This window comes from Leucopleurus acutus (assembly GCF_964270905.1).
Source record: "Leucopleurus acutus genome assembly, chromosome: 9".
Taxonomy (NCBI): domain Eukaryota; kingdom Metazoa; phylum Chordata; class Mammalia; order Artiodactyla; family Delphinidae; genus Leucopleurus; species Leucopleurus acutus.
This window is the reverse complement of record NC_139144.1, coordinates 12,386,957-12,407,471: the sequence shown is the minus strand read 5'-3', so window position 1 is coordinate 12,407,471 and position 20,515 is coordinate 12,386,957. Positions and strand designations below refer to the sequence as shown.

Below are 20,515 nucleotides of genomic sequence, written 5' to 3'. Positions count from 1 at the left end.
CACGGGCTAGCGAGTGAAGCTTCATCCGATGCTCCTGATCGCTCCCCATCACTCCCCACCGCTCCCCATCGCTCCCCACCGCTCCCCACGGCTCCCCATCACTCCCCACCGCTCCCCATCGCTCCCCACTGCTCCCCATCACTCCCCATCGTTTGCATTATCACCTGAACCATTCCCCCCACCCCTGTGCATGGAAAAATTGTCTTCCATGAAACTGGTCCCTGGTGCCAGAAAGGTTGGGGACCGCTGCTTTATGTGAACTGTCGGAATAGGCAAATCCGTAGACACAGAAAGTAGGTTAGTGGCTGCCAGAGGCTGGGGAGAGGGGAATGGGCATGACTGCTAGTGGGTGCCAGCTTCTCTCTGGGGCGATGAAAAGTTCTAATATTAGATAATGGTGCTGGCTGGTTGCACAACCTTGTTAATATACTAAAAACTACCGAATTGCTCATGTTAAAATGGTGAATTTTGGGGACTTCCCTGGTGGCGCGGTGGTTAAGACTCCGCGCTCCCAATGCAGGAGGCCTGGGTTCAATCCTTGGTCGGAGAACTAGATCTCATATGCCACAACTAAGGAGCCCACCTGCCACAACTAAGACACAGTGCTACCAACTAAATAGTGTTTTAAAAAAATGTTACTTTCTTCTTTAAAAAAAGTGGTGAACCTTGTGTTGTGTGAATTATACCTCAATAAAAAGTGGCAGGAGTGTACGCAAGGATAATTGAAAGAATTAAGTCTACGCATTTTTTGAGGGGAGACCAGTATAACTTTACATTTTAAAAAAAAGGTAAAAAGGCCACCTTTAGGGTTGTTTCCTCATCTGCTAAATGGAGACGGCCTTTCCTGCTCCTGTGGTTCTGGAGGGACCAGACACGCTGAGGGAGCCACCGACTGAGCCACACATGGACTTTTCACATCCCTGCATCTGGATAAGGCTCACCCCGGCATGCTAGACATCTTCCCTAGGGCCTCATGTAGTCCTCGAAACAACTTTAGAAGAATGTTCTAGCAGACTTGTTCTGTTGATAGGAAGCTGAGAGGAGGGCCCATGTCTGGGTTACCCGATTCTAACAGGAAGAGCTGGAATTTTTGTTTTTGTTTTTTAGAAATAGACCCCACATATACAGTCAATTGATTTTTAATAATTAATTAATTAGTTTTTGGCTGTGTTGGGTCTTCGTTGCTGCGCGCAGGCTTTTCTCTGGTTGCGGCAAGCGGGGGCTACTCTTCGTTGCGGTGCGCGGGCTACTCATTGCAGTGGCTTCTCTTGTTGCGGAGCACGGGCTCTACGCACGCGGGCTTCAGTAGTTGTGGCACACGGGATCAGTAGTTGCGACTCGCGGGCTCTAGAGCGCAGGCTCAGTAGTTGTGGTGCACAGGCTTAGTTGCTCTGCGGCATGTGGGATCTTCCTGGGCCAGGGCTGGAACCCGTGTCCCCTGCATTGGCAGGCGGATGCTTAACCACTGCGCCACCAGGGAAGTCCAGAAGAGCTGGACTTGAACCCAGTCTGTGGAGCTTCGGGGTGGGTGCCCAAACCCTCAGCTCAGCTTCATTGTAGGGAACGGCCACAGTCTGACATGCCCAGAGCTGGCAGGTTTGTTTTGTGGGTACATGGCCCTTCTGGGGGGAGTGTGTACTTTTGGCATGGAAACTCTATGTGGACAGTTCCCATCCTCAGTGGGAAACCTCAGCAGGTCAAGACACAAGACTGCAAAAGGGGCCCCTTCTGTGGAAGGCGGCCCTCCTGAGAGACAAACCCTTGACAAACCCTCTCTAGACCCAAGCCTGTTTGCTTTCGTTTTCTCACTGATGGGAGCCTTCTCTGCCAAGCCGCCACTCAGCAAACACCTCCTGTCGTTGGTCAGTGAGTGGTCCGTGTGTGTCCACCAGGGCCAGCCCCGCACTGGAGCCAGCAGCTGTGGCGGTGAGCAGCGCGGCACCCATCAGGGCCACCGTGACTGGCGGTGAGGACTGACACAAACAAACGATGACAGAAAGCAATGAAATGTCTGCAGGTGACCTGCGTGCTTCAAGAGAGAAGCACTGTGTGTCTCACTAGCTCAGGACAGGGTGCTCCGCAGAAGGGGGCCGTGAGGGTGGGGTGGGAGGGGAATTCAAGGAATAAAGAGCATGCAGGAGAGGACCCGAGGAAGGAGGCTCAAGCAGGTGAAGAGGGGCAACAGGGACACTCCTCCCAGAGGTAGAAGCATGTGCAAAGGTCCTGAGGATGGAAGGGGCTGGGGTCCTGTCACCTGAAAGCGCTCTGCGCTTGTGTGTGGGGATGATTCTGGAAGGCCAGCAGGCCCATCTGATTAGGATGCTGCCGTCTTCCTAAGTGCAGTGAGAAGGGGGCGTTAAGCCGGGTGGCATTCTCCACGGACAACTGGTAGCCACAGGGAATTAGGCCGCAGCAGGCTAGGATTCGAGAGAAGGCGCAAGCCCAGGGTGAGAAGCGCGCTGACCCACAGTTACTCAGGGGCGGGGCCCGCTGACCCCACAGTTACTCAGGGGCGGGGCCCGCTGACCCCACAGTTCCTCAGGGGTGGAGCGCGCTGACCCACAGTTACTCAGGGGCGGGGCCCGCTTGCCTCGGCAGCGGCCCCACATAACGGGCGGGGGCGAAGGGAGGCAGCAGGGTTGCTGGTGTGAGCAGCAGGGACGGGAACACCGGGAGGAAGGGCTTGTCCCAAAGCCACCGGAGTCACCAGAGCTGGGGAGAAATGCCGGAGTAGGCCATCTGGGGGCCTCAAGGCCTCTTCCAGGGCAGGAGCAGCCAGACACAGACCTGCATGGCAGGAGGTGACCCCCCCCCCACCCCCCAGGAGAGGAGAGGTGACAGTGACAAGGGGAAGCCTCAGTAAGTTCTCAGCCCTTCCATGACACACCCAAAGGCCACGGCAAACAGCGACCTCTCTCCACACCAACAGGGCACAATCAAACAAGGACGCCCCCAAATTTAGGGTGCCCCAGGAAGAGGAAGAGCTTAGCGTTGGGGCCAGAGAAGCTACCTACTGAGAGAGGAGGGGAGAGGGCCTGGGGCTGGAGGGGGCTGGGGCAGGGGCAGGGGCTAGGGAGAGGCTCTGCTAGCCTGAGCGGGGGCGGGTGTGCTCAATCTGGCCTTCCTTGGGTTGGCTTCCTGGAGAAACCCCAGGCATGGGGACGGGCTCCCAGAGTCTGGGGGGTCCTGGCTACCGGTGTCCCAGAGGTAGGGTTCCCAGGCCGTGGGATGCCCATACCCAGCACCGACACAGACAGCAGCTGGGACAGTGTGTGCCCCCAGTGTGTGCTCTGCCCAAGCCCCGTCCCAAGACGGCCCTGGGACCCCCAAGCTTCCCCAATGGCCCAATAGGAACAATGGAGTCCTACGGGAGAGGAGGAGAGAGAAAGAGACCAAGGCGCTGGGGACATTCGGAAACCCAAGAGGGGCAGGCTTGGATTCAGGGGTCAGCAGAGGACACTGGGGTGACATTTGCCAAATCGGTGGTGGCTGGAGACTGTCCGCCCCCCGACACAAGCCTACGCCCATCACAGACTCAGCGTCCTTTATTGCACAGCGAGACTGCGATCCTTCCCCGGTGTGGGCGTGGGTGGAGAACCCCTCGGCCAGGCCGTGGTGCGGGCGGGTAGGCCGGCTCAGCAGTCCGGCCACAGGAGGGTGAAGGCACCGCGGCTGCAGCGGAAATCCGGCTCTGGCTGCCCCGTCTTGGGCTCCACGGAGACCAGGCGCCGAGCCCCGCGCTGGGTCAGCGGGATGCAGTCGGAGACGCGGACCTCCAGGGCCCGGCCCTCCCTGAAGGACGGAGGTCAGGGTCAGGACGGGCAGGGCTCCGCAGCCCCGCAGCCGCCCCCGCGCCCCGAGACTCACCCCTGGCAGTGCGCGGCCAGCACGCCCACCAGCTCCCCGACGCGGTTATCCAGTGGCGGCCGGGAGCGGTGCAGACACACCACCAGGTCGTCGTAGCCCCGCGCGTGCAGCACCACCAGCTGGTCCCGCCCGCTGGTCACGCTCAGCCCGGTCACCTGAAGGGGGCGGGGTCTCAGGGTCAGGGGCGCGGCAGGCCCTCCTCCCCAAACCTGCACCTCCACCCCACAGCCCAGCAGCACAGGCCCGCCCCCCGCACGCATCTTCCCCTCCCCAGCACCCCGCCCGCTCCCCTCGGCCTCTCCTGAGCTCCCCTCCTCTCCCCCAGGCCCCACAACCCTGCTGTCCCCTCTAGGTCCCCTTCCTCCCTCTCTGGTTCTGCCCATAAAGGCGAGGGTCGGGCAGGGCGCACCGCACACGAGGGCTTTTTGCCCTAATGGAATGTTCTAGATCTGCACAGTCTAACGTGGCACCACTGCTCACCTGTGGCTCTCCAGCACCTGAATGTGCTGGTGCCACTGAGGAGCTGAACTTTTACTTTTCTTTCCTTTTCATTGCATTTAAATAACCACACGGGTCGTGGCCACCATACCAGATGGTCCTCCAGCCTGACAGTTACACGGACCCCCAGCCTCAGTCCCTGCCCTGGGTTGCCCCTTGGCCTGTGGGAATATGAGCTGCGACTCCAGGGAGCAAGTGGGTCACAGAACTGGACAGAGGGGTGAAAGGCGGGGACAGGGTCCCAGGGGTGGCAGCCACACACTGCAGCCAGCTCCACGCGGTCCAGTGGCGGAGACCCCCGGGCAGGCACTGGCACAGATGTGGGGAAGAGGGGCCATTTGGCATTTCGTTCTGCCAAAGAGTGGAGCAGGAGGGGGGCGAGGAGGCTGAGGATGGGGCTCTGGGCCCCCCACCCGTGGGGCAACCGGAAGCCTCTGCAGGCTGTTCAGCAGGGGCGCATGGGGCGGGGGAGGAGTTGCCGTCCTGAGCTGATGCTGAGTTCTAGAAAGCTCCGGCCATCCCAGGTAGGCATGAGGGGAGGGGCCCGGCAGTGCCCAGCAGGACACCAGGCCAGCTAGGGCCTCACGGATGCCCCCGCCCCCGCACAGGGCTCACCACGTCCAGGGGCACGGCCCGCATCACCCGGTACTGCCGGCCCGGCTCCAGCTTGTAGAGGTGCCGGTCTGTGAGCAGAAGCGCCCGGTCCCGGCTTTTGTTGAAGCGATTCACCTGCGGGACAGGTGCTCTCAGGGTCACTTGCCTGCCCCAGGGGGCTCCCCAGCAGGTGTGGCCAGTGGCCTCGCCTCCCTGAGGCCACTCTCTCACTGACGGGGCTGGAGCTGACGACTTTTGAAGTTTCAGGGTCATCTGTGAAACCTCTAAGCTAGGCCTGGGCCAGGGCTGCCACGGGCCTGCAGCCCTGTATCCACTGCTCACCTTTCGGACATGGCTGGAGAAGAGCACGGCCCCGAAGCCGTCCTTTTCCCGAAGCGTCTTCAGTCGCTGAGCAAACAGGCCTGAGGCTGTGGGGTTGTCTGTGGCCTGAGGACAGATGGGGGCTGCTTGGGATGGGGTCTTGGGACCATGCTTGACTGACAGCAACTCTCAGGGAATTGGCACAGTTATCCTTGACCTCAGAGAACCTCGTCAGGCCATGCGCCAGCCTCCTGGTGGGTCCACCTGCCAAGCTGGCTTCCCTAAGGCCCACCGCACAGACCCCCTGCAGCCCTGAGGTTCTAGGCACACATGTCTGTGCCGTCCACACCACCCACCAGCCCAGCTCCCCACGCCAGGCCCGGGCAGACTGAGAGATGGAAGGGGCTGGGTGGGACCTCGCTCCTCCATGCCAAGCAACCCACCTGGGCAAACCTCTCGCCCCTGAGCCTTCATCCCCTGCAGAATGGGGCCAGGGGGCGGCTCACAGCACCCGTGTGGGCCAAGGGGGGCCATGGCATGGAGTCAGGGGGCTGTGCCTAAGAAGGGGGATCTGTGCCGGAGAATGGGGGGGCTGACCTGAAAACACAGGAAGGCAAGTGGGAGTAGGGCAGAGGGGGAGGTGCTGAGTAAAGCCCAGGCTAGCTGGTTCTGGGTGAAAACCCTTGAACTTCAGAGGCCAGGGGCAGGAACAGAGGGGTACAGCCCACAGGACAGCCAGGCTCAGGGAGAAGACAGCTGAGGCGGACATGGGCAAGGTTTCAGCCTTGAGCCTCTCCTTGGCACCCAGACCCCACAGCCCTGACACTTACGGAGGACAAGTAGTCCCGGGCCCAGGCCCGCCGGCAGCCCCAGTCCTGTCGCAGCTCCTGCAGGGCCGCCATGGCGGCCACCTTGGCCTTGATCTGAGCCATGTCTGAAGGGGGGATGTTCTTCACCAGCTGCCGGGCCCGCCACCTGGAGAGGGCCAGGTGGTCAGACAGACCCCTGTGCAGGCCTCACCCTTCCCTACTCCTGGTTCTGCCCCTTTTCCTGAGAACACACGTTAGTGCCTTTTCCTGTCCCTTCCCCCACAGGATAAGGCCAGGCCCCTCAGCCAGGCACTAGCCACCCTCTGTGTCCCAGCCTCCCTGGTCTCAGTGGAAGGTGGCCTCTCCTGCTCTGAGCGCGCTGGTTGCCCTTCACACCTCTCCTAAAGAACTCCTACTCAGCTTTCAAAGCCCTGCTCAGTTGCAGAGTTTCCCCCACTTCTAGCTCTGACCTACCACCCTCCCTGCAAGCCTCTAGCAAGGAGATGGAGGCCTGCATCCCCTCCAGATGTCCAGAATGGTGCTGGGGACATTAGGAATCTTCCACCAGCTGTGGGGTGTGGGCAGCCAGCTGATGTGCACAGCCCCCTGTTTTCTGCTTATCCAGTGGGACCACCTGTCTCCTGGCTAGCACCAAGGGGTTCAGATGGCCCGGTCCGGGTGTTCAGTGGGCTCTAGCTGAGTGGAAATGAGTGAGGGGCGGTGGCAGAGGGCGAGTACCTGCAGAAGAGCGCCTGGCAGATGTCCTGGAAAGGCTGCAGCACAGCAGGGGGCAGCGGCCACACAAGGTCACGGCCGTAGAGCGGGGGCTGCCGTGCAGCCTGGAATCGCCGCTGCATCTCTGCCAGGTGAGCGCGCACCTTGTGCCTCCGGAACCAGCGCATGATGGTGTAGACGGCCCTCAGTCGCCGGAAGTGCCGCCTGGCCAGCGTGCCCCGCCATGCCTGGGGGGCCAGTGGGAGGTGGTGCTCCATTAGGCCCTGCCAGGCCCCACCTCCCTCACCTTAGGAGACCCCAAAATGGAGGGGCACCCGAGAATGTAACCATCAAAACCCAGACTGAAGATCCTACAAGGCAAGCGGCCCAGCGAACCCACAGATTAAAAGAGACTTAAGCAACGTATAGACCCTGAGTTGAACAGACTGAGGACACGACTGGGGACGTGTGGTTATTGACTGGACAGGACAGCAGCAAGTCAGTGTGAACATTCTAAATCCTGTTTCTGTGATGCTATTAGGTCATGTTCTTAAAAAAAAAACCCTGTGTGTTATAGGAGATAACAGAGGTAACAATGAAATGCAGTGTGTCGTCCTTAGTTGGATTCTGGGTTTTTAAAAGATGTAATGGGGGACTTCCCTGGTGGCGCAGGGGTTAAGAATCCGCCTGCCAATGCAGGGGACACGGGTTCGATCCCTGGGTCAAGGAGGTCCACATTCTGCGGAGCAACTAAGCCTGCGTGCCACACCTACTGAAGCCCGCGCACCTAGAGCCCGTGCTCCGCAACAAGAGAAGCCACCGCGGTGAGAAGCTCACGCACCGCAACGAAGAGTAGCCCCCGTTCGCCGCAACTAGAGAAAGCCCGTGTGCAGCAGCAAAGACCCAACATAGCCAAAAAAAAAAGATTGCTCTACCATACCATTTAAAAATTAAAAAATAAAAGATGTAATGGGTCATAGTGGGACCCTTTCAGAAATTTAAATATGGCCTACATATTAGACATTCAGATGTGTAGAATACATTTTATCAGTGTTAGGTTTCTTTTTTTTTTTTTGGCCATGCCCTGCAGCATGCGGGATCTTAGTTCCCCCACCAGAGATGGAACCCGTGCCCCCTGCAGTGGAAGCGCAGGGCCCTAACCACTGCACCGCCAGGGAACTCCCAGTGTTAGGCTTCTTGAATGTGCTAATGTCAGTGTGGTTGTAACGGTGGATGACCTTGTTCTTAGGATATGTGTGCTGAAGGATTTAGGGGTGTCATTACTTTATATGGTTTGGGAAAAAATACAAATATATGCATATGTGAGTATCTGTATGTGCGTATGGAGAAAGAAAGAGACAGAGACAGAGACGGGGGGGAGGGGAGAACATAATTGGAGCAATCCAGGTGAATAGTAATCATTGTACAAATCTTTCCACTTTTCTGTAGGTTTGAAATGTTAAAAATAAAAAGTTATGGGGAGAGGTGGGAGAATCCTTATCCTTTGGGAAGACATACTGAAATGATTATAAATGAAATGATTTGCTTCCGAATAACTGGGATAGAGGTGCGATGTCTACCCAAAACCACGTTGGTCATGTGACGTGGTTGACACAGGGCAGTAGCGTGTGGGAATAGAGCACACCATTCTGCACGCTTTTCTCCAGGTCTGAAATCTTTGAGAATAAATGGAAGAAAAGAAGGAAAAAAGAAAGGAAGGAAGGAAGCCAGATTCCTGAGTGTCTTGTTTTGAGCACCTGGGCCTGAGGCTGGTGGCCACGGAACAGAGGGGATCCGAACAACAGCCCCTTTTGCTTAAGTCAGTTTCAGTGTCGGTTTGTCACCGGCGAGCGGGGGCTCCCCCGGTACTTGGAAGTGTGCCTGTGCTCCCCCCAGGTAACGCACATCCCCCCAACTCCGGGTGGTACACATCCATCTCTCCCCTCCCCCCAGGTAACGCACACAGCTCTCTCCTGCCCATCCTCCCACGCCCTCCCTGGGGGCCGTCCAGCCCCGCCGCACCTTCTGTAGCAGCAGCACGATGATGGGGATGAGACACGCGCGGCTCTGCTCCAGCGTGACCAGCGTCCGGGGCGAACGGATGAAGAGTTTGCTGTGGCCAAAGGCCACGTCCCCCTGCAGCCCGTGCTGCTCCAGGAGGGCGCTCACGGCCGCCCTATCGGAGCCCAGCAGGTGGTTTGGCCACGTGTACTCACAGGTCATCTTGTACCTGTCACAGAACGACCGGGCAGTGGGCGCCAGACCCTGTGGAGGAGTGCGGATTCGCCCCACCTTGACTCGCCCCGCCCCCATTACCCCCCCCCCCCCCATGCATGCAGGCTCCCGCCTTGAAGTCTGAAAAGCGCCCGCTGCTTTGGGCACCCGCGCCCCGCTGCTGGAACCCCTCAAGGACACGCCCCTGGGGGAGGGGGCCGTACCTGAGCAGGAATCGCGAATAGGGCTGGCGGGAAGCGAAGCCAGCCCTGCGGACCCTCACGTTCTCCAGCAGCCCCAGGTATGCGACCTGGTGCCGACAGTGGCCCTCGTCCAGCTTCGCGGCCACCTTGTCCTCATTGGGCTTGATGCAGCGGATGTAGAAGGGCTCCTGTGGGGACAAAGGACACTCGGAGAGGCCAGTGTCACGGCCCTACAGTCACCTGGCAGGGGCAGCAAGTGAGCTGTCTCCATCCTGCCGTCTCCATCCTCCCACGCTGCCGTCTGTCCGCGTGGGGAAGAGGCTCTCAGGGGAAGGGGAGGCTGAGGGCCCAAGGGCAGGCCGAAGGCTGAGGCCAGGAGGAGACTGGGGATGAGGGGTGGCGGGCAGCATGGGACCTGGGAGCCCAGTGCTGGGTGCGGGCAGGAGGCTGGCCCAGAGCCAGGTTCCGACCGGGCAGCAAAGCCCCTTAGCCCTTCCTTTCGCTTCCCAGAGGCCCTGCTGAGTCTCTGGATATTCTGCTGTCCTTCCACTGCCCCCTCTGACTTTGGGCCCCAAGCTCTGTAAGGTGCTCGTGCCACTTTCCTGTCCCTGTGACCCCAGCTTCCAGAAGCTAACCTGTATCTGGGCAGCACCAGGGCTGGGCCAACCCAAGCTCTGAGCAAGGTCTCCCCCAGCCCATCCCCAAGAGGCAATGAGGTCACGGGAAGGCTGCTGGGACCCCGCATTTACTCAAGCCTCGGCCTGGTCCAGGGCATCTTAACCTGTGCAGTGGCCGGTCCCTCCCTGCTGGAGGGGTTGTGGCTTGCAGCAGAGAGGAAACAGAAGGATCCGGAAGGATCCAGACTCAGGGAGGGGTTGCGGGGGGGGGGGGCGTACCTTGGAGGCCAGGTTTTCCACCAGGGCCACCATGGAGTTCTTGAAGAGCGTGCCAGCCGTCAGGGGGCGCTTGGTCACCTCCGTGATGTCCTGCTGCCCATCTGGCCACATGGCCCGCAGGGTGGGGTCCATGCTGTGGACACAGGTTGCATGGCCAGCCGCCCTCCAGGACAGCCCACACCCCAGCCTGGCCATTTGTAAGCTTCACGGCCTCAGCTTTGACCCTCAGGCTGTCTGTGAGGGTCAGACCGGAGTGTCTGAAGGCCCTTCCAGCCAAAGCCCCTGGGCCCTCGCCCTCTGGTGCCCACACGCATGCCCACAGAGCCTGCTCACCTGTTGTACAGCAGCCGCTTGAAGTCCTGGAAGAGGGAGTCTCTGTTCTTGTCAATGAAGCCCTCCACCGAGTACCTGTTCGGGGGGGACAGGGCCACTGAGGAGATGGGGCCCTCGGACGGCCCCCCAGCATGCCCCTCCCCTCCCCCCACCTGGTCAGCCTCTCTTCCTTCCTCCTCACGTGCTCGTCTTCCTTTCCCTGTCCTTTCTGTCTTCCCTCTCATCACAGAAGCCCTCCTCCCTCCAAAGCTTCTCTCCTGAGAGAGGCCAAGTGTCGCATCACTGAACCCTGGCCCTAGCACATACATGCGGTGTGACCTGACCTAGGACAAGTTACTTAAACTCTCTGTGCCTCAACAGAGACCACGAGCTCAGAACAGTGCCTACTGAGTTTCCAAAAATATCGGCGATTGCAATTACAACCAGGAACTCCTGAGTCATTGGTCTATTTTGTTCCAGTGGCACCGAGAGCCTCAGATTCATCGTCTCATCCTTTGACTGTTAGAAAGCTCAGTACTAAAACCTTGGCTTCACTTGCAGCTCCTAGAAAGGCTCAAGGCCATGGGATCTGACTTCTGGTGGCTTCGTCTTTTGGACTCTTATTTCTTCTCCTTGCGAAGGACACGTTGGACACTTGTGCCTCTCTCTGTGTCACCTCAGATCCACTTCCAGGTGAGGTGAGTGACAGGGAAATTAATAATAATCACGGCCACTCCTGGAAGACACCTGGGGCCTCGGTACTCAGTGTGTGGCCTGAGGACCCGCAGTGTCCATCTGGCCTGGGAGCTTGTTAGAGACACAGCCTCTCGCCCCTCTGCTCCTCCTTGCTGGCCTGCACCTTGATGTGCAGGCTTTGCTCAAAGCGTGACGAGAACTGGCCCTGGCCTAGGAGCAGAGGTCCACCCTGGCTGCACCTCGGAATCTCCAGCCCCTCTCCCAGAAATGGGCATTTTTTAAAAAGCTTCCCAGAAGATTCTATGATGCAGCCAGGACTGAGAATCGCTATCTTAAAAGCCCCATTGTATGTATGCTTTTTACTTGTGAATCTGGTGAAGGGAATATTTTCAGTGCCTTAAAAAGGGGAAGGGGCAGAGGAGGGGGACCAGACGCTCAGTGGGGGGCCCTTACATGACATCCCCTGCATAGTGCTTGATCCGGAAGTCTCGGCCAAACTCCATGGTCTTGTCTGTGGGGCAGAGCTACGGGGGGGGAGGCAGGCCAGGTCAAGGCACAGAAGGTGTGGGGGGATCTGGGGGAGTGGGGGCAGTCCTTCAGAGAAGGCTGACCCACCGCCAAGGACCCCACCCCCACCCCAAGACAGGCAGCATGGCACCTGTGGCGCCCTTTCCAGTGCTGGGACCAGCCGGGGGTGCACAGGGCAGGGGAGACCACAGGGGCGGAGGGGCACCTGGCGGCTGGTGTAGTGCGGGTGGTGGCGGTGGTGCGTGTCCAGGGTCTGCAGGAAGATCCGGTCGGTGATGGGGCCCGCGCTGCCGCAGGCCTCATCCAGCACAGCCAGGATGCCCCGGTGGGGCCGCTCCACCAGGTCCACGATGGTGGCGTTGTTGAAGTACTCCACCTGCGGGAGGGCAAACAGGGCAGCTCCTGAGCCCCGTCGCCGGCCTCGAGTTCCTGCCCGGCGCCCGCTCCCCCACCCCGCCCTCCTCTGCACACACCCGCCCGCCCAGCGCCGTGCCTCTCCCTCCGGGCCCGAGCTGTGCAGGACGGCCCGGCACTCACGCTCTGCCAGGCGATGCCCTCCCGCTCGTACTCTTCCTGCTCCTGCTTCAGGATGAGCTGGATGAAGAGCTGCTGCAGCTTCTCGTTGCAGTAATTGATGCAGAACTGCTCGAAGCTGGGGGCGGAGGGGCCGCTGAGAGTCATGCCTCGACCGCCCACCTCAGGGCTTTGGCTCCACGGGGAGCGAGCGCAACAAATGGCAGGTTTCCCCGCGAACAGATCCCCAGAAGTCTGCCTGAGGGCGCTGGTGCCAGGCGTCCCAAGTGGCCTCTCTGTCGGGGAGCATCTCCCGCTCCGGGCCGCTCTTTTACCCGCCTGCCCCCAAGTCCAGCACGCACGCCCTGGAGTGGATCTGGGAGTCCCAGCGAGGCGAAGTGAGCCGAGATATCGCCTTCCCAGGCACCAGTGGACGGCGGCACAGCTGAGGCCGGCTTGAAGGCACGAGCCTGGGGCCAGGGACCGACCGGCACTGACGCCGGACCCCCTGCTCCCCAGCCCAGCCGAGCTCCCCAGGACTAAGGCGGCCTTAGAGGGTGGGCGGGGTCAGGGTGTGGTGGCAGGGCTACCCACCTGTTGACAGGGAACACCTCGAAGCCGTAGATGTCCAGCACGCCGATGACTGTGTCCTTGCCATCGCGTCGGGGGTCCCGGTCCCGGGGTTCCATGACACGGTTGATCCGGTCCACCACCCACTCAAACAGCCGCTGGTACACTGCCTGGGAAGAGGCCAGGAGCCAGCTGCCTCTGACTGCCTCTGGCCTCGTCTCCTCCGGGAAGGCCTCCAGGTTGCCCCCCCCACCTCCAGAGCACCTTGGCACAGGCGTCCCGGGCATAGCTGGCCTCGGCCGCAGTGTGGCCCTTCTCGATGAGTTCCCTGCCTCCCGAGGCCACGGTGCGAGCCAGCAGGCAGCGCAGCACCATCTCCCGGGGTGTGGCCGTCAGCTCAGCCACGTGGTCCACCAGCACCTCATCAGTCACCGCCAGGCCCCTCTGCTCCAGACTGCCCTCCTCCGGCTCCACAAACTTGATGTTTCCCTGGTGATGCGGGAACCATGAAGTCAGGCTCTGCGCCTCAGAGGAGGCTGCTGCACCCCTCTGCCCCTGGGGGGGCGGGGGGAGGCAGGGACGCGGGGTACAGTAGAGCTTGGCTTCTACCACATACACAGCCAGAGAGAGAGAGGGGAGCGCTTCCTGGAGCATGCCAGAGCCTTCCCCAAGGCTTCCCACCCGAACGTCATGTGAATGGTCCCACTGCATCCTTCTGCAGCTGGCTATGTGCTACCCATTCCTCATGCTTCCTCAGAGAGAACTAAGGCTCAGAGGCGCTGAGTAACCTGCCCAAGGCCACACAGCTCTTAGGTGACGGAAGCAAAAGGCCAGTGTGCATGTGTTCAGCTTTACTGAGCCCAGACTGCCCTTGCCTGCTAAGTCCGGGCTGATCTGCCAGACAAGGACCAGGCCCATTCTAGGCACGCAGGGCCCACGGCTCAGGCCCGGCCTGTGGGAACCCACAGCCAAAGCAACTCAGTTTCAGCAGAGGGAGAAGTGGGCCAGTTACATGGCTGGTTGTCAGAGGCCAGTCTGCTCCTCCAGGGGAGGCACCCGGCCAGGGCACCGCATGGGGAAATGGCCGCAGAGCCCACAGCCAGGCTCACCAGGTGCAGAATGGCGGCCAGGATCCGGTGCACGGAGGCCACCTCCTCAGGACTGAAGCCGATCACCCGCATGGCCTCCGTCACCGCCTGGTGGTGGCTCTTCTCGTCGCTGTCCAAGACCTGGGGGAGAAAGGTCCCAGCACCCAGTGCCACGCTGAGCCTCGACTCCTCTGTCCCAGGGAGCATGCTCACCCACTGCACCCCCATCCCGGCACTGAGCCCCGATTCCTCCAACTGAAAGCCTGCCGAGTCAGGGCCCTCCCAGTCCCTCTGAACCATGCACACAGCCCTGGCCCCTGCTGAAGCCACTGGCCACTAGCACCAGGGTCCTGGGACTAAGCGTGATTAGAGCCTCGGCTCCCTGCCCCCACTCACACTGAGCCCCGCCCCCTGGCGGGTGAAATTATATAGCGCGGGGTTTCTCTGCAGGTGCAGTTCTTGCAGCTCTTTGTCCTCACAGCCCCGCAGCACCTGGAGGACCCGACACCCCTCCGTTAGGCCCCTGAGCTCCAAAGACCCCACCCACGTACGCAGGACAAACAGACGCGTCCTTCAACCACCGCTGACCCAACAAATTCATGGTGTGGGTCAGCACAGTGATGGTGTGGACACCGCCTGAGCCCAGGGAGAACCTACTTCTAGGTCAGATACTGTGTAGACACCACACCTATCCAGGGAAAGACCACTTCAGTGGTCACAGAGAGTGACCACAGAGACCCACTTCAGAGGTCAGACACATTGCAGACATTGCCTGTGTCCTGGGAGGACCTACTTCAGTGATCAGACACCATGTAGACGCTGCCAATGTCCAGGCAGACGCACTTCGGTGAGTCAGAAAGAATGTAGATACCACCCAAGTCCAAGGAGACCCCGCCTCAGTGGGCCAAACATGGTGTAACCACCTGAGTCCAGGGAGACACCACCTCAGTGGGTCTAACCCAGTGTAGACACTATCAGTGTCCAGAATCCACCTCAGTGTCAGACATGGTGTGGACACTGCCCTGCCCGCGTCCAGGGGGACCCCACGTCAGAGTCAGATGAATGAGGTGTACACACAGCCACGTCCAGGGAGCTCCCACTGCAGTAGGGGTGGGGCTGGGGCGATGGCACGGAGGGAGAGGGGAAGGAAAGGGACTGTGGGTGGGGCAATCAGAAGGCCTTCCCTGCAGGTCTCCCCCTGCCTGCTTTGGCTCACCTGGTAGAAGGCATGGAAGTTCCTCTCGCCCACGTGCTGCTTGAGGACCCGAGACTGAGGAGAGAGGAGCAGCTGGACAGAGGCCTGGATGTTGGCCCCACCCCAGGGGACCTGTCCCAGAGCCCCTGGGGCAGTGCAGGTGGGGGTGGTGGCTGACCTGGCTTCAGGGGGAGCCCCGCCCAGTGAAGCTGGGACACCTGAGAAGGTAGGTTCCTGTCCCCAGGATGCCAGGCCTGGGGGGCTCGGCGTGGTGGGGCAGCTCTGCCTGGTCCCCCCAAGGGAGGCCTTTGTGCGGCCCACCTGCCCAGGGTCTCAGTGTTAAGGCCCACCTTCTCCAGCAGGTAGCTGTGGATGTGTCCCCCCACGGGGTCTCCTTTGAAGTCAAAGTTGATATCCATGTACTTGCCGAAGCGGCTGGAGTTGTGGTTGCGGTTGGTGCGAGCGTTGCCGAAGGCCTCCAGCACGCAGGTGGACTTGAGCAGCACGTCCTTGACCCTGCGGGAGGCAGAGGGGCCGAGGGGCTGTAGCGCAAAGACCTCGCGCTGGGGGCCGTGCCCAGGTCCAGCATCCCCGTCTGAGGCTTCCCCATCACAGGAGGAGAGGGAGCCTGAGGGCCTGGCCTCACCCTGCGCTGCCCCTTGCAGGCCTTTGACTCTGAGATGCTGGGAAAGGCACCTGCAGGGGGCTCACGTCGGTTGTCCTGTAAAGCCTTGAGCCTTGAAAGGCATTGGCCCTGTCTTTCCAGACCAAAGCTGCAGCCCGGTGAGGAGCTGGGTCTGCACGCTCGGCGCTGCCAACCTTGTGTGTGCTTGGGAACTTCCATCGCTGTTCCCACCCCACTCCTGCCCCGAACCCCACCTTACCCCACCTCAACAGGAAGAGCCGGGGCTCCCACACAGCTGCTACAAATGCCCGCTGGTGAGCAGCTGGCAGGCAGGTGGGCCCTGGGTTCCTGACCCAAACCCTGACACCCGGCCTGGCATCCTGGGCCTTCCTGACGGGCCAGCCAACCTCTCCACTTCCACCAGGTCCCCGTGAGGGCTCAGCACCCGTCTGTCGGCCCTCTGCACCTCACTCCCTTCCTGTCCCTAGAGGAAGGGCACCCACGTGCTGGGCCTCGCCTCTCCTTGGGTCGAGAGGTCCGGGCTGCGGCTCACCTGGAGGCTTGCTGACAGCCACTGAACTGGGCCTGAGCCGGGCTCCATTGTGTCTCTTGCCCCCCCACCAGGCAGGAGGCCGCTCCCCACCCCCTCCCCAGCCTCACCTCTCCACCTCGGCCCTCTGGCTCGGGTTGGTGACAGCAGCGATGTACTGCATGATGTGCCTGCTGGCTTCCGTCTTCCCTGCCCCACTCTCCCCTGCCGGAAGGAAGGACAGTCAGACAATTTCTGGCTGCTCCCCCTTAACCAGCTCCCGGTGCCCATCCCCACTCCCAGGTGCTCCAGTCACCTCCCCATCATTGACAGATGAAAACACCGGGGCGCAGGGAGGCTGTGAGCCAGAGCCTGGGCCCTGGCTGCAGGGCAGGTACCTGAGATAACAATGCAGGTATCCCTGGACCGGCGCTTCATCGCCCTGTAGGCAGCGTTGGCCACAGCGTACAGGTGGGGCGGCCGCTCATAGAGCTCGCGTCCCTGGTACCTGGCGATGGCCTCGGGCCCGTACAGGGGCAGCTCCTGGTAGGGGTTCACGGACACCAGCACTTCACCGATGTACGTGTAGATGTGGCCCTTCTCGAACCTGGCACAGGCAGGGCCAGTCCTCAGTGCTCGGGGCCTCGGGGACACACACCTAGGTCCCGGGGCATTGGGCCCAGGCGGGAAGCCTTGGGGCCCTGGCCCACGCGCAGGGCTGAGAGTAGACGAGGGAGTCGGGGGGAGAGGGGGTGCCGGCTGACTTGAGCCTTCCTGGTGCCGTTTGCCGGGAGTCGCACCCCACACGAGGTGGTGGTGGGATCCAGGCTGCTCTCCACGGGGATCCTGATGTCACGGGAATCATGACTACCCACTTTATTAAGGGACTGACTTGCCCCAGGCCTCGCTGGCCAAGGCAGAGCTGGCAGTGTGGGAAGCTGGGTTGAGGACCAGAGCAGATGGGGGTGGGAGGCGGAGGGAGGGGCCTCCAGCTGTTTCCGCCTCAAGACCTGGGCGGGGACCCAGAAGCAGAAGCGACCCAGCCCAGCCCCACCCAGACAGCAGGGACTGGGAGGGGTGCCACCACCCTCCCCCCGGGCCCCTCCTCAGAGCTCTGGGCGCTTCCCTGCAGGAGCCTAGTCACCCGGAAGGGTGCCTGTGTGCATCATCCCTCCCTCGACTCTTCTGCCCTGGGAGGAGCCTGCTGCCCTGACGGACCTGCCCTGCCCCTGACAGCCGGTCCCGGGTTCCTCTTCCTCAGCTGCCTCAGACGGACGCGGGAGTTCCCTGGCTTGGCTCCCTGCACACCCGGGACCTGCTGGAGACAGACTCTCCCATCTGCAAGCTGTGTGGCCCCAGGCTCGGGGTTCCATCGTTAATACGGAGATGGTAATACCTGTCTCAGAAGCTAGTTTATAGGAATGAAGTGAAATCATGCTTAGCTCTCTGCCCCCAAAAGAGCAGCTCATTTCCTGTCTGACTCTCCATCCCACAGCCCTGACCTTGGCTCAGGGCCCGCCTGTGCCTGACTTCAGCAATCGGGGGTCAGTGGGACCTGTCCCCAAGCTCTGCACAGTCACCTTCTGCTCCCCCCGGCTGTCCAGGGATGAAGCCAGCTCCTGGTGCCACGACCAACTCCTCCCTGCCCTCTGCCCCCTGGCAAATAGGGCCCCGTGTCACTTCTACCGGCCATGCCCTGAAGCACCCCACATGCCCCCCGAGAGTGTCATCTCAGCTTGTCCACCTGCACCCCCCAGGGTGGGCCCTGACCACTTCCCTTGGAGCCCACAGGGCCCAGCACAGCCCCACTAGGGGGACGGAGCATCCACCCGGTCCGGGGGGCTGGCACCTGCCAGGAGGAGGGGTCAGGAGGCACCTGGGCTGTGTGGGAGGCCCGGGTCTGGGAAGCCTGCTCTAGCACTGGCTGGTTGCCCTGGCCCTGAGGCGACAGTCCTTCCTGTCCCAACGTCCCCCTGCAGTCACGCAGACAGCGGGCTGGGGCTGGCGGAGACCAGCGGGAGTGAGGATGGGGAGAAGGGGAGCCCCTGCCCTAGGTCTACCTGAGCTTCAGGTTCTCCATGAAGTCTTCCATGGTCACTTGGTCCAAAAGCACAAAGTCGGGCTTGCCGCACTCAGGGCCTTCGTCCTCCATCCTGCCGGCGGGAGGCACCCAGGCCAGGTTGCCCCGACCTTCCTGTGCAGAGCAGCTCAAGGGAGGGGTGCTCTCGCACAGGCCCAGCCCTCCCTCCCGCAGCCAGTGTGGTGAAGTAGGAAGTGGGTTCTTGTGGCCCCAGGGAGGGTTTGCCCTCCCTGCCTGCCGTCCCCTCCCAAGGGGCTCTGAGCCGTGCTTCCTGGTTCCCCTCAGGGCGTGCCTCACGGTGGAAACTCCGACCCTCTATGATCTCACCCTCGCCCCAAGCAGCCGCGTCTCTGCGGTCCCCAGCCCTGCTGCACCCAAGCCACGGGTGGGCCCCTGAGCAGGGTTTTCTTGACGTGGCGGTGGCTGCAAAAGCCGTCAGCTCTCAGACCTCAGCACTAGGCGGATTTTCGGGTAGGTACATTGCACCTCGACAAAAGGTGAACAAATGCCGATACCCAGGCCTTTGGGGCAGGAGCCTAGGCAGTACTCCTTCCAAGTGTGACCACACTGCGATGTGAACCACAAAGCCAGCTTCCAGGCTTAGCCCGCCACAGCCACGGGGCTGGTGGTCTGGGTTCGTCATGCCGAGACCCAGTCTTGCCACTGGTTCAGGCTTCCGGATGTTTCCCAAAAGGGTCCTTTGTGTCCTCGGGGCCCGCCTGCCTGTCTCTCTAGTAGTGAGACCCAGGAGCTGCGCCAGGAGCCCTCCTGTCCCACCTTGGTCCTCACCTCCCAGAGGTGTGGCCTCACTCCTCTCCGTGGAGCAGGCGGGCCCTTGACAAGTGGCCAGACGGGCCAGCTCAGACTTCGACCACACGGCGTCCGGGTTGGGGACACGAGGCAGTTCTCTCTCATCCCTCCCCTCGCACAGGGAAGACAGCGCATTTCCCAAGTTTGAGTCATCCGTGTACTACCTTTGGGATTCTCTACTCAAAAAGCTAGTTTATTTAAGAACTGTCTTTCAGTCAAGTCACTTTTTTTTTTTTTAACCTGAATGAATAAAAGAATTTATTCTATGACATTTAGAGTCTAGACTAGAATACAATTTGGGGTTCATTTTAACTCGAGACTAGAATAAAATTTCTAACCAAGCGTGATCAAAAGTCTCTTTTTTTAAATCAAGTTTTATTGGAGTATAGCTGCTTTCTAATGTGTTAGTTTCTACTGTACAGCAAAGTGAATCAGCTACACGTATACATATATCCCCTTTTTTGGATTTCCTTCCCATTTAGGTCACCACAGAGCATTGAGTGGAGTTCCCTGTGCTATACAGCAGGTCCTCATCAATCAACTCACTTTTTAAACTCTGAAACATTATTTGATATGCAAGGGTTTTTTTCCTTCAGAGACTTTAAAACGAATACATATCTAATGAAATTGTAAAGTGCTTATTTTCAAACGCCTGATAAAGCCAAGCCTCACAGCACTGCGCCCATTGTTCTGAGGGGACCCTCCCGTCCGGACCAGGCTTTGGCTCCACCCTGCGCCAGGCCTGGGGCTTCTCGTGAGCAAGTTCTGGTCAAGTTTCATCCTCCCAGTCTCTGAAGACTCCCTTCGCACCCCCTGCCTCTTTGGCTGGTGCTTTTGAAGGGTTTTCCAAACCAAAGCTCAAGAGTACCTGGGGAGTTCTCACAGAGCCTCAAGGTTTCACTTCCCCAATCTCTGGGCCTGGGGTTTGCATTAAATTAACAAGTGAAAAGAATGATGCGGCTGTTCCAGTGAAACTTGAGACACAAACCTGAACTCAATAAAATTTTCATGTCATGGGACTTCCCTGGTGGTGCAGTGGTTAAGAATCCGCCTGCAGGGAACACGGGTTCCAGCCCTGGTCCGGGAAGATCCCACATGTGACGGAGCAACTAAGCCTGTGCACCACAACTACTGAGCCTGCGCTCTAGAGCCTGTGAGCCACAGCTACTGAAGCTCACAAGCCTAGAAACCGTGCTCCGCAACGAGAAACCACCGCAGTGAGAAGCCCGCGCACCACAACGAAGAGAAGTCCCCACTCGCCACAACTAGAGAGAAAGCCTGCATGCAGCAATGCAAAAACCCAACACAGCCAAAGCCAAAAAAAAAAAAAAAAGCTTAAAAAAAAATGTTCATGTCACAAAATAGTTTTCTTTAGGTTTTTTTTTCCATGTAAAGATGTCAAGACTATTCTTAGGTTGGCGGTTGGCCCGTGGGTTAACCAGTCCCAGCTTTA

At 60.0% G+C, this 20,515-nt stretch overlaps 1 protein-coding gene across 1 annotated transcript; it reads right to left on the bottom strand.

Annotated features, from left to right (window-relative positions):
* Positions 1–3,580: 3,580 nt before the first annotated feature.
* On the bottom strand, positions 3,581–18,365 carry MYO1G (myosin IG). Its single transcript, XM_082846946.1, has 22 exons — positions 18,233–18,365; positions 16,571–16,779; positions 16,304–16,397; positions 15,369–15,534; positions 15,040–15,093; positions 14,220–14,315; positions 13,845–13,964; positions 13,000–13,224; positions 12,760–12,905; positions 12,190–12,304; positions 11,858–12,028; positions 11,578–11,648; positions 10,450–10,524; positions 10,117–10,249; positions 9,242–9,408; positions 8,826–9,033; positions 6,828–7,051; positions 6,111–6,255; positions 5,302–5,406; positions 4,981–5,094; positions 3,868–4,022; positions 3,581–3,792 (listed from the first exon to the last, which is right to left on the bottom strand). Exons 1-22 carry the CDS (start codon positions 18,322–18,324, stop codon positions 3,636–3,638), a joined length of 3,042 nt encoding a protein of 1,013 aa, XP_082703072.1. The 5' UTR covers positions 18,325–18,365; the 3' UTR covers positions 3,581–3,635.
* Positions 18,366–20,515: the final 2,150 nt, after the last annotated feature.